Here is a 12,650-nt window from a genome sequence, read left to right on the forward strand (position 1 = left end):
CCACGACTTACAAAAATACATGGGTTAGGGTAGCTTGTTGATAAGGAATTATGCTTCTGAGGTTACTCATATATGAATAGTTGCCAGTTTCTCTCTCACATATGTGTTACAAAAATGGCATCACGTGTGACTGGGTTATGTAATTCTTTGTTTTTCTTTTAAGCACTTAAATATAAATCCACTCGAACGAATAAGAGAATCATTCTGCTGCTGGTCGCTGGGCTGGTGCTCACTGTCATCGTAGTTGTTGGAGCTATTCTTCTCATCCCTGGTAAGAGGCTTGGGTATTGGGATCAGGGCTTCGGGGCTGATGTGAGAGGCATCCCAAGAGGTCGTGTATTGGTTTATAGGACTGTTGTGAAAGATTGTGGCAAATGATGTGGTCTCAAGCAATAGAAATTCTCTGAAGGACCTGGAGTCTCTCTCAAGCGCTGAAGTCCCCTCTGGGGAAGAGCCCTTGCCATGCCTGTTCTAGCTTCTACTGTTTACAGGCAGTCCTTAGAATTCCTGGGCTAGTAAAGCAGCCCTGTGACTGCCTGCTCCTGCCCTGTGTCCGCTGAGTAGTATGAGCTTGCTCTCCCTTCTCCCCTCTCCACTGACTCATGTCAGGAAGTAGGTACTCAGGTACTCACTCAGTTCGGGTAAGAGCTTCCTTCCACATCTTTGGCTTAGTAGCACATCTTTTCCCATTCAATATTCTAGTCCCATTCTGCCACATGAGGTAGCACCAGTAGTTTCTAGGAACAGGAAGGTGGGACTATAACCAGGGCCCCCAGTGTGTCCGCTGTGGAGGCAGGCTCCACTGGCTAAGATGTGGGGATGGACATGGACATGGGACTTATGTCTTTCTGAAGTAGTTAGTGCAGCTGAGAGATTGAAGTATGAACAGGACATAGTGGTGGAGGGCAGATGGGAAGAAAAGCAAAGGCCGGAACTCACCACGGCAGACTGCAGAACTCCTCTGCAGTTTCTTGGGGAGACAGCCGCACAGGAGCATCTTTAGAACAGATTTGGCAGCTGTGTTTACATCCAGGGCTGGGGAGGTGATGAAATCAGGAGACAATATGAAAGAGCACTTGATTTGGCTTGGGGACAGGCTGAATACTAGGGATGAATGGATGGTGGAAGGCGAGGGCAAGCTTATCATCTGGAATTTCATAAGGCAGTTAAAGACTTAAAGCTAAGTGCAGAGTTCAACACGTTGAGATACAAATCCTCTAGCTTGGCCTTAAATGTTAAAACAAGAATTCCTTGTTTTGTGTGCTTTGGTGGAAAACATTTCAAGCCTTTCCAGTGCATAATGTAGCATTGAGATTAAAACATTTAATAGAGTAAGTATGTGACTTCACAAAGAAGGAGGTAAGGAAAATATTTTAAATATATTTATTTATAACAGGAGAAAACCCTGTAAAGAGTGCTTCTGGACTTGGTCTCATTGTCATCTCTATAGGAACATTAATACTACTTCAGTACAATGTGTTTATGACCGGTGAGTATTTGTTCTTTTTGCTTTGTTTTGTTTTCCAAAACATGGTTTGAGTATTTGTTCTTACACTCTGATTTTTGCCTATTGATGTAAATATTCTTGTATGGTTTTAACAGTTCAATAAAAGTTGCTTTATTGTCCATTGTGTTCTTAACAGCGTTTCCCATACAGATTGATTTTTAGGCTGCTAGGTCTTCTCAATGATTATTTTATGAAAAGCAATTATCTTGCATATTTGATGGAATTGGCATAATTTTAAAGTGTGCTGTATAATTTTTAATGGTTATTTTCATATTCTAATTTTAATTTTTTTGTAGCTGTTAGTCAGTTTTCAAAGCAGTTTTTTTTTTCTTTTACTTAACCTTATGCAATAAAAAGATTGGTTCTAAAAGATGAGGTTACAAGTCACAAATTTTAGAAAAATATTTTCCTGTTATTGGCAATACTGAAAAGTATGGCTGTTGCAACTATAATCAATATCGTTTCTGTGCAGCTAGGGACATTTTTGTTATTGTTAAAGTGTCTCATTTATCACTGAGTCTTCGGTGCCTTGGTTGTATTTAAAGGTTAGTTAGAAAACCACAGCTCTTGTCCACACACACAGCACAGAGGTTATGTTTGTGTGTTATTTTTACCCCCAGAACAGTTGTGTGCATGTGATAAGCCATGCATAACAAGCCATTCATACTGTACAGTTTATAAACGTCACAACAACGTTGTTTCGAAAATTTGGTTTAAAAAAAAAAAAAAAAAGGAAAAGGAAAACCTTCCAGTCCCCCTGAGGTGACTGACAATAAAAGCTTGAAGAATGTGTGAATCTGGAGCTGACACTACTGTGGAAAGGTTAGCTGGAAAACATGCCATCTGATGAGGGACGGCAGTCCATCTTTGAGAGTGTCAGATGCCAGTAGGAGTAATTGCTGCATCAGTGTTCTCAACACGTTCCTATTGTGTCCTTTTTTCTCCCTCAGCTTTCGGAATGACCTCCTTCACCATTGCCATATTGATCACTCAAGTGCTGGGCTATGTCCTTGCTTTGGTTGGATTGTGTCTCTGCATCATGGGTGAGTCACACTCTTATGTTTCTGATTTTTGCTTCAGTTAGGTTAGAGCTCTTACCTCCTCTTCCCATTTGTCTTATCTTCTTAAAAACAAAAACAAACAAACAAAAAAAAAAACTGTATGGCCTTTTCTTTGAGAACAGTTGTGGATTCATAGAGAAACCTAGTGGAAAGTACAGAGAGTTACCATATGCCCTACCCTTTTTCTATTCCCCATCCACCCCCATCCCTTGGCATTTCACACCAGTACAGTGGGTGGACCAGCATAGAGACATCCTTACCAACCCAAATTAATAGCTTACATCATGGTTGGTTATTGGTGTCCTACAGTACATTCTGTGGCTGTGACAAATGTTCTATGATGGATATGCAGTGACATGTATGCCCATTGTGGAATCACATGGAATAACCCCCATTATTCTACTTGTTCATCTGTCCCTCTCCCTAACCCCAGACATCACTGACCTTTTAACTTTCCCCATAGTTTTGCATTTTCAGAAATGCCTTAGAGCTATATTTATAGTGTGAGAATTGCCCGAGTCTTGTCCCCACATAGTACAGAGCTCATGCTTGTGCCTTTTCACACAGGCTTCCTTCCTTTTTAAATAAGTCTTAAGTTTCATCCATGTCTTTTTTTATAGCTTGATAGCTCATTAGTGCTGAAAAAAATATTGTTGCCATAATGTGTTTAATATTTTGCATTCACCTACTGAGGGGCCATCCGGGTTGCTTTCCTCTTTTTGTGACAGATGAATAAAGCTACAGTAAACATCAGTGAGCATGTGTTTGTGTGGATATAAATTTTCAGCTCTAGTTGGCTGAATACCAAGGGCTGTAATTTTTGCATTGTGTGGTAAGGTACAGCTAATTTTTTGTAGCAAACTGGCAAACTCTTGTTTGGTAACACTATCAGGGAGCGATGAGTTTGTATCTCTGCATATTTTTCAGCATTTGGAATTGTGAGCCTTTCTTTTTCAACACCGCCCCCATAGATGCACACAAATATACTCACATATATAAATAAATAGTATTTCCCCCTTTGTAACAAGAATGTTGCCTATGTATGGCCTGTGAGATGACCGTTCTAACAGTCCAACTATGGTGCCCATATTTGTGGGAGAACTTGTCAAATGACCAGCCTGTATTCAATTGAAACCTTGGACTTTACACACTATTTTTCACTAATCTTGATATGATAAGGGTACACTATGTTAAAATGTTTTGTTTTTTTTTAATAATTAAGCTATTTGTTAGTAATAAAGATGTTCTTATATAGTATACGTGTGGGTGAAGTTTTTACTGATCATTAGAATAAGAAATACTGTCCTTAAAGCTGATGTATGTATGCCAGGGTGTAAATCAGCTGTAGCACCATTTGCCTAGTATGCAAATCGACAGACTTGGGAAGGTAGCACCAACAAATACACCAAAAGAAAAAAACTTTACATTATTAGTTATTGTTGATTCTTTTAAATTAAAATTTGTTTACTCTATATGCATTTCTAACAAAATTTCATTTGTTTTACAGCTTGCGAAATAGTGCATGGCCCCCTTTTGATTTCAGGGTTGGGTATCATAGCTCTAGCAGAACTACTTGGACTAGTTTATATGAAATTTGTCGGTAAGTTAATCTTACTTTTTAAGCTTCTGCAAAGAATTTCAGATATATAACTCTACTGATGTCTCCAAAAATGGGAAAATATGATTGGAGAGATGGCAATTAATGAGGGAGGAGGCATGTGTATTCATGCAGTTTGAGTTGCAAATTAAGAAAGAAAGTGGCTTTGTACATTACAAAGTATAGAACTTATTTTTATAACCAAAAGAAGACACCTTTTAAATTATTATGAAAGGTCCATTCTTTGTTCCAGGATCCCCTTGTAGAGCTCTTTGTCCCTCTATTCTTTGTGTGCACTGCTTACACACAGAGACGACACCCCTGAGGGGACAGAAACTGAAAATTAAAACCTGTCACATATATAATTTAATGTGCGATGACTTCCAATGTACTACTTTAAAAACACTTCCAGTGAAAAAACAGTATATTAAAAGAGATCTTTAAATTCAAGATTTTACTGCAATTAAAATCAGTTTTTGGAAAGTGTGGACTTGCACTCACCATTTGGTGTTTAACCGCCAGTCTCAACTCTGGGATTCTGCATTCTTATTGTGGACATGTATACACAGAGACGTGTACTTTTTGTGGTATCTGAACTAGAATGTACCTTACCTAAGCCACACCTGTCCCCAGCCATATCTATGTAAGTCTCCCTTAGTTTGATTTATATATATATATATATGTATATATATATATATATATATACACACACACACACACACACACACACACACATACACATACATACATACGTGTGTGTGTGTGTGTGTGAAATACAGCAAATTCAAGAAAATCAAAATTTAAGTCATTGAACAAATCAGTATTTCCAATGTGCTCACAGATGAATATTTTCTAAAAATTAATACAAAAGTTTATTATAGTCAATAAATGTTTCATACTATTTATATAAGACTTTCAAGGCAATTTTGCCTTTACTTCCAAACTTCATTTCTTAATTTCTGATCATGAAATTTGACGTACTATATTGTGTGTGTGTGTGTGTGTGTGTGTGTGTGTGTGTGTGTGTGTGTGTATTCTTTGGTTAATGTTTTTATGTAAACAATGAAAATACTCCAAAGTCTACCTTCCTTTAGTTTTTCGTGTTCATAAGTATTGGTTGTTGCTCACTGAATTTTCCTGACACTATACCACATAAACCCACAGAACACAACCAAAACATCTGTAGCAGGCTGGCGCTCAGGAGTTGACTCTGATGCTTCTGATGCATATTCTATTTTTGTTAGTCTTCCAATCAGCCTGTGTCTGGACTTGAAGGCTGACACTGCTGATTTTGTTGCTCCCATGAATGCTAAGAACAGTATGTGACCTGCAGTATTCATGTAACCCCAATGCACCAGGAAAAGTGTCTCTGGCTGATGGTCAGCTCTTTGCTCTTATTTTTTCCTCTCTATCTGGAAAGCATCCTTTTGTTCCCAGGTTTCCATAGCTGATCATGAGTGATGCCAGTGTAGCTGCCATGAGAATTCCCAACATGCAGTGGCTGACTTCTGCCTCTGCTCTCAAATTTACTCCATGGCTTATGTCCCTGTGAAGCCTTAAAGCCATTGTAATTGCACATTATTGTGGTAAAGGTGAAATCAAAGTACCCAAAGTTTTTTATCATTATGATAGTTTACTAGATGAATATATTATATATAAGTTAAGAATTTAGCCCAGTTTTATTGACATTTTGAGACTATCATAAATTAACTTTTCAAATCAACTTGTCTGACCCCAGAGTGGAGAGAGACACCTTCGGTCAGTTGAAAAGCAAGAAGAAAAGGTACAGGATGGCTGCTTTTCAGATACTGTGGTAGACTAGGACAATGAATGTGTTTTGCTTATGTGTTCTGACTGTATAAATCTGAACATATGCAGATTAAGGCTGCAAATTTGAGCGTTTTTATCAGGAAGTGAAAGTTGTATTTCCAAAATAATTCCTGATCATTGCAGACACCATTGTAGAAGTGGGTGACTTTTGATTTAAATGCAATAAAATTCTCACATACTTAAAAAAAAATAGTTCTCTTTCTAAAGGGAGTTAATGTCCCTGTGAGAATGATAACTTATAGTTTTCATTATTTCTGAGTTTAAATTTGTAGCCTTAATTGCAATTTTAAGGGATATGGTTTTAACTTTTGCTTTCTATGGCAAAATATAATTTTTAAATTATGTTTTATTTTTTCTTATGAGAAGGATTTTAATTTTATGAAGTCAGAAAATTATAATAAGTTAATATGAGCACATAAGAAAGATTAATGGGAGCTAACTATGCTCCCTAAAGCAGAGCCATTTCTGTGAAGGGCACCTGAAGCCATTAGTCTATATGGCACAAGAGTTGTTTCCAAAGCCATTACCACTCAGTGCAGTATATGAGCAGGTATAACCATTGTGGTTCAAATCAACTTGGCCGTAATCAGAACCATGCCTGCCACCACATCCCAGATATTCTGAAATGATACAGAAACACACATATATTGTGTGTGTGTTTATTCAGATGCATTTCCTTGTCCATTGTTTATAAGCTATTCATAAATCACTAGAAAAAACGTTCTTGAGGAATTGAAAGCCAGAAACTATATTTATGGCCTGTAGTCAGGTATTTCAGAGTGAGAGCAACATACCAAGAATCATTACAAGACTGAAAGCAAATGTGTGGAGGAATGCTTAAAACTTTTGATTAAAAAAAAAAGGTTAACTGCCAATGCCTCTTGATGATGCCAACTGCCAACACATGATAGGGACAAATCATCCCCATTCTTTATCACATGATTTTTATCCCCACTAGAGAATTAACTCAGATACAATTAACTCTAGTACAGCTAGTTCTATAACATCGAAGGATGGTGATTTACTAGTGTCCTTCATAGCATATAGTGTGCCTATAGTTCTGTTTCAGAATGAGCTAGGCAAATCAGACTTGAAAATGAGAGCTTAGCAGCCACCATGTGCTAGTGTGCTAGTGGAGAGGATGGTAGAAGCACGACAGAACACTCTTTAGTGCTATTTACAATGAACACATTCATGAGCATGAATATAACTTTAAAATGTTATGCAGTATTTCTGGGGAGATAAAAAGTCTCCCCTTCCCGTATAGAAAAACAATGGCAGATGAAAACAGGGAGAGCCTCCAAATCCAAATTGGTGAACCAGTGAGTGAGTTTCATTGGGGTTACTTTCAGGATCAGGAATGTCTCAAAATCAAAACCAGCATGGGTGACAAACACCCAGTGAAAACTGGGACCCTACACAGCCTTTGGGCAGCTCAGTGGGTTGGAGTATCCTGTGCACTTAGCTCAGTTGATCCCAGCTCCTCCCAGGCAGCTCAGAAGACCTGCTTCTTCCAGGTGGCTTGTTTGGGCAGAGTCTCTTTGAGGCAGCTCCGCCTAAGAGTGATTCCCAGAAGTCTTTGATGCTCATATCAGCATGCAGAGGGAGGAGCCTAGTGAATGTAATTATTTTTGTGGACTGCCAGAGCAATTTTGATTTTTTTTACTCCTTGAACTGAGGAGCTTCTCTGTGGGATGGTGGGAGTTTTAAATCTAGAGGGAACACAACACCCTTCCTATTACCAATCAGATATTTAGATAGCTCCTTTACTTTATATACAGGGGGTGGTACTTGTAAATTGTACATTCAGTGTCTATGATAGTCCTTCAGAATATTCTAGCTCAGCTAAGTTTATTAGGGCTGCTGTGGTTTATCTCAATTCACTTCACTCTCTATCTCTCTAAAAAGAGGTTGGCTACCTTTCTGTTTGAATGCAAGGAACAAACCCTCCCTGGGTGTCAGCACAGTGAGGGTCATTCATTTGAAGCCACCATGGTTCTCACAGGACATAGGGCTCATGAGGACAGGTACATAGATGGGTTCACAGAGTAGGCTAGATTGCAGTTTAGGTGTTGGTAGGACACAGCACAATGGTACCATCCCATTCCTCTCAGCATAGAGCACTGGCTGATGCTCATTTGTCCCTTACAGTCACTGGCATCCTGCCCTGCCATCTTCATTGTTAGCTATCTTAACTGCACTCTTAAAGATCCCTATTTTATTTTTTCAAAATTTGATTTATATTTCATTTTCATTAGTCAGTCATGTCCATTATATAAAACTTAGAACTCAGCAGTAATTTACAGTATCATTGCTTATGGTGAGTGAATTAATTTAGAGCAGCTTGGGAAGAATATCTCTACTGAGATATTTATATATTTATCAGAGTCAAACACTGTGTTTCTGTATGTATGCGTGTGCACATGCGCACATACGCGTGCGCGCGTGTGCGCGCGCACACGCGCACACACTCCTGTAAATTTATAAGCACAGCCTGCTGGGTTCATTTAGTGTTGCTCATACCTATATCTGTTTCTGTCTGATTCCTTGGGATTTGGTCATCTAGCAGAAGCCTTATCCCCAGAGAAGACTGATCTTCCTTCTCTCAGCAGTCATGAGATGCCTGTAGCTCTTAATTTAGGCAAAAGCCTGTAAGATTTCTCTCTTCCATGTTGTCATGCCAACTGATAACTGTCATTGTGCAGGTCCAGTTTAAGCAACCATATTGTTGAGATTTCATGGGTGCAACTTCCCTGTCATATAAAAGACACTATAGGCAAGTGTCATTACATAAAATGGTGCAGCAAACATCCTAGTCACCTGATTTTACAGTCTTTCTGCCTCCTCTCCTTTGATGTTTGCTAAGCTGCATACTAAGTTGTAGGCACAGGCATTATGTTGTAGATGAATCAGTAGAGGTTGAGTACCCAGTAGTCAGTTGTCCTTTGTTAAGCTGTAGATTTAAGGATTATGTTGTAGACAATCAGTGGAGATTGAGCACCAGTGTTCTCTGCTAAGATGTAGGTATAGGGATGAAGCTAAATTGTTCTCTGCTAAGTTTAGGCATAGGGATTATGATGTAGATGAATCCCTTGAGGTTGAGCACCCAATAGTCAGTTGTTCTCTGCATATTGACCAGACTTTCCTTTCTGTAATCACCTCCATTTGCTTCAGAAAGAAAGTTCTTTGATGAGAGGTGGGAACCACATTTATCTTTGAGTATAAGGATTATCGTTTAGAACAGTTTTGCTTAAGGAGAATTGGCAATAGTCAGTTCTCTTCTAGTTTTTATTTTTTTCCTCTTCTAATTCTAGTGGTAATGTGGTATTTGGTGGCCTGTCAGCTGCAGTTTTCTTGTTTGAGAAAGCCTGGTCCCAGTCCGCTTTAGAAGCTTGCTGAGTCTGCATGGGCAGGGCAGGGGATCTTGGCTGTCCTTGGCTGATCTTTGTCTGCTAAGCCAGTAGGATTTCAGTGGAACTTAAAAGCCCTAACCCTGTTTCTCAGAAGTCCACATGACTTGGAAATGATTCTGCTTCACGCCCATCTTAAGACTATGTTATGCAATCTTCTGTTGCTCTCTGAATGTTTGTACTGTAAAAATTATTTTGAGAAGTTTGGATTTCTTGAACTGAGATAGGTGGTGGAGTAGGAAATTATAGCTAGTAGGAAAGTATAGCTAGTAAAAGAATAGTGAGTCACTGAAAGAATGTCGCTGGTCATGTTTCCCATGTCTTTGGGATACTGGCCATGTGGGAAATTCTGTCTTTGGTTGCTCTATGATTTCCTGGTTTTATGTGAACGTTTTCTTTCTTACCAATCCGAAGTTGTTCTTTTTCCTCTTGTCATTTAGTTCATGCCCCCTATTCCTGAATCTTCATTAGCTGATCTTTTCAGAAGCAGCAAAGGGAGCAACTCAGAATGTTAAGGAGGAATACACAGAAGAGACCCTGGTTGGTCTGAAGTTAACTTTCTTGGATGATTCTAAGCTGGGCAGGATCATCATGTTTTCTTTTTTTAGTCTGTTAGCTGTCCAGAGCTTTGAAGACTGGAAAGAAGAGAAAGGAAGAGAAGGCTGCTAGACTAGGAATGAGAGCAGGGTGCTAAGGTCTTCAGGGGAAGTTACTCATTGCCACATTCTGTTCCTCCTGGTTGAGAAATAGCAGAGAGGAGACCCTGCTAGGACAGGGTAGTTGACAACATCTTCTAGCATGATGAATAACAGGTGACTGACATGAGAGAGACACATGCACATGACCAAGTCTGTTTATGTTGCTATAGGCATCTTACTGGCTTCCTCTCTCCTGTCAATGTATGTGATCAAGAGTCCTCTGTAGTTTTCGAACAGACCATGAAAGCTAGAACTCCTTTGCCAGAGCTTTCTGGTCTTGGTCCTTAACATGTTATCTTAAACTTAAGTATTTTATTGCTTTATTTACCTTACTTATTGAATTTATATTGTTATTTATACCAGCTTCCAACCAGAGGACTATACAACCTCCTAGGGTAAGTTCAAGCTTATTAAATTAATTAAGAATGATTGTTTGATGGATTAAAATGAGGGGTTGGTAATTGGAATATTGAACGCTTTTGGCTCTCTGCTTAATGTGACATGCAATTAAGATGATGTTGAAGCCATCTTGGGACCTGTGCCTGAATGGCCTTATTCTGTTGTAAGACTTGGGACATTTCAATACCTATGAGATAGGAGAAATGATCCTGTAAGATAGTACTCAGTTTATATATCCAGAATTTGCAAGTGTCTGAGAAGGAAATTGATCCCAGCATGTCTGCCCACATGTTGCTTGACATGAATTTATAGAATGGCAGTTTCAAGCATGACATTAAGGAAGAGAAATTTGTGCTAAACTGACTTCATTTAAAAATATAGTTTAAAAAATATTTAGTTTCCAAGGTATATGTTGTTGAAAGAAAAATCTGTTCCAAATAATGACTCTCCAGTTTTACTAGCACTTTCCCAAAAGTATACTACAAGTTTCATTGTATCTGCCTGCCTTCATAAGTTCACTGGGGAAATTCTAAGAAAAACAGAAAATTCAGGAGGAGACATATGAGGTGGGGGGAGGAAAAAAAAAGAATGAAACTACCGTATTGACTCATCACAGTGGCAGGTCTGAGAGTTCTTACCTGAGCTCTGAAGGGGACTGTATTGTAGTCATCTTCCTGTAAATGACAACTGACAGATAAATCGGGCATCCTCAAAGGACACACCCAAAGGGCAGGCAGGGGCACAATGTGTTAACTTACTTCAGCCTTTTATTCTGAAGGCACTGGAGTCATAGCTACGTTAGTCACAAGCAGCAGTTTTCCTGGTGCCTCTTAGAGATAACCTGACCAATGGACCGTTAAATTTTAACAATTTCTTGCTGTTACTGAGTTCAATTTGCATGATGTGAAGATGATTTCGCTTTGCTACCATCTCGTATTTAACTGTATTTTCTGTTACTGCAATTTGCATGTTTGTACATTAATACTTTCATGAGATTTCTTGAACTGAGAATGGTGGGTGGAGTGGGAAATTTTGCACAGAAAAAAATACTAAGAGAATAATATGGTTATTATTAAACTATTAACTAGCCTAGGGAAGGGAAGCCTTGTTTCATTAGCTTTTGATGTCTTATTTTGCTTTTAGAGCATAAGAGTCTCCGCTTATAAGTGCAATGATAGTGTAAGTTTTTAGCATAAAAGACATAGAATAGTGTATATTTTATGTAAATATATTTTAAATATTTTCCAGAAAGCTGTAGAGGAACCTCTTAACGGTATGTGATTATTATACACTTAGTAGTCTTGATCAATTAGCAGATGATAATTTGAACTGATCCTCAAAGACGTTAGAATGCCCACCTGTGCCTTGGGGAAGAATCTAGTTTGGGAGTGTTTGTTTGCTTGCTTTATTGTTCATGTGTTCTCTTGCCTTGATCTCTTGATTCTTGATTATCCATTAGAAACTGGTAGTATTGCCTTTGTAATGTTCTTTCTGTCCTGTGCTATAGTAGTTGTTCAATTTAGCAAAGTGACATTTGGGCAAGGGGACCATTGGCCTTTCTATACTAGACAAGTTGAAGTATCACACCCACAGTGAAGAAAAATTTCAGTGGCTTCGAATTTCTAATTTGTCAGTTTTAGAAAAATACAGGTTGCCACCATGGAGTGATGATACCAAAATGTTTCATCTACTTTCTATGTAAATCAAGATCTGTATACCTCAATAAGTCTGTTTGTTTTTGTGGATGCTGTGGGTGTGAGCCCTAGAAATGCATTCCAGTGAATGATACCTGCAAAGGAGTCTAGCTGTCTAGTTGAGGAATAGTTGGTATTGTGTTGTTGCATATTTGCTTATTTTGAGATTATTTCTAACTGTGAAATCATACTAACTTGCCTTTCTACTAATTGCCTGCTTGTTACTAATCCTTAGCATTTAAAGAATCAAAAGGAATGATGAATGATGGTAAGTATAAAATTCACCTGCCGTTGTATACAGATTGATGCATGGACATTAAAAAGAAAGCAGAGAGCTTCTTGAAATTACAACTTTTTAAAAAATAAAAGGGATACTGATACTCATGAATGTCCATATTTCTTGATGTTTAAAACAGATCTCGTTTGTTGTTCTTTTCTTTCTTTTACCTACCAT

At 38.4% G+C, this 12,650-nt stretch overlaps 1 protein-coding gene across 16 annotated transcripts in view; it reads left to right on the forward strand.

The window, feature by feature from the left end:
* Cd47 (CD47 molecule) overlaps positions 1 to 12,650 on the forward strand; it is an 812,520-nt gene that overhangs the window by 37,514 nt on the left and 762,356 nt on the right. For 4 of the 16 annotated variants that reach the window (XM_051191581.1, XM_051191590.1, XM_051191591.1 and 1 more), the window contains exons 4-8: positions 164 to 271; positions 1,397 to 1,489; positions 2,458 to 2,550; positions 4,076 to 4,168; positions 10,467 to 10,498. In XM_051191581.1, the coding sequence (XP_051047538.1) occupies positions 164 to 271; positions 1,397 to 1,489; positions 2,458 to 2,550; positions 4,076 to 4,168; positions 10,467 to 10,498 (419 nt within the window). Of the gene's footprint in view, positions 1 to 163; positions 272 to 1,396; positions 1,490 to 2,457; positions 2,551 to 4,075; positions 4,169 to 5,903; positions 5,949 to 10,466; positions 10,499 to 11,750; positions 11,776 to 12,431; positions 12,465 to 12,650 lie in introns of all 16 variants that reach the window. The other 12 variants (XM_051191583.1, XM_051191584.1, XM_051191582.1 and 9 more) reach the window with 6 other exon arrangements.

This window comes from Phodopus roborovskii, unplaced genomic scaffold (genome assembly GCF_943737965.1).
Source record: "Phodopus roborovskii unplaced genomic scaffold, PHOROB, whole genome shotgun sequence".
Taxonomy (NCBI): domain Eukaryota; kingdom Metazoa; phylum Chordata; class Mammalia; order Rodentia; family Cricetidae; genus Phodopus; species Phodopus roborovskii.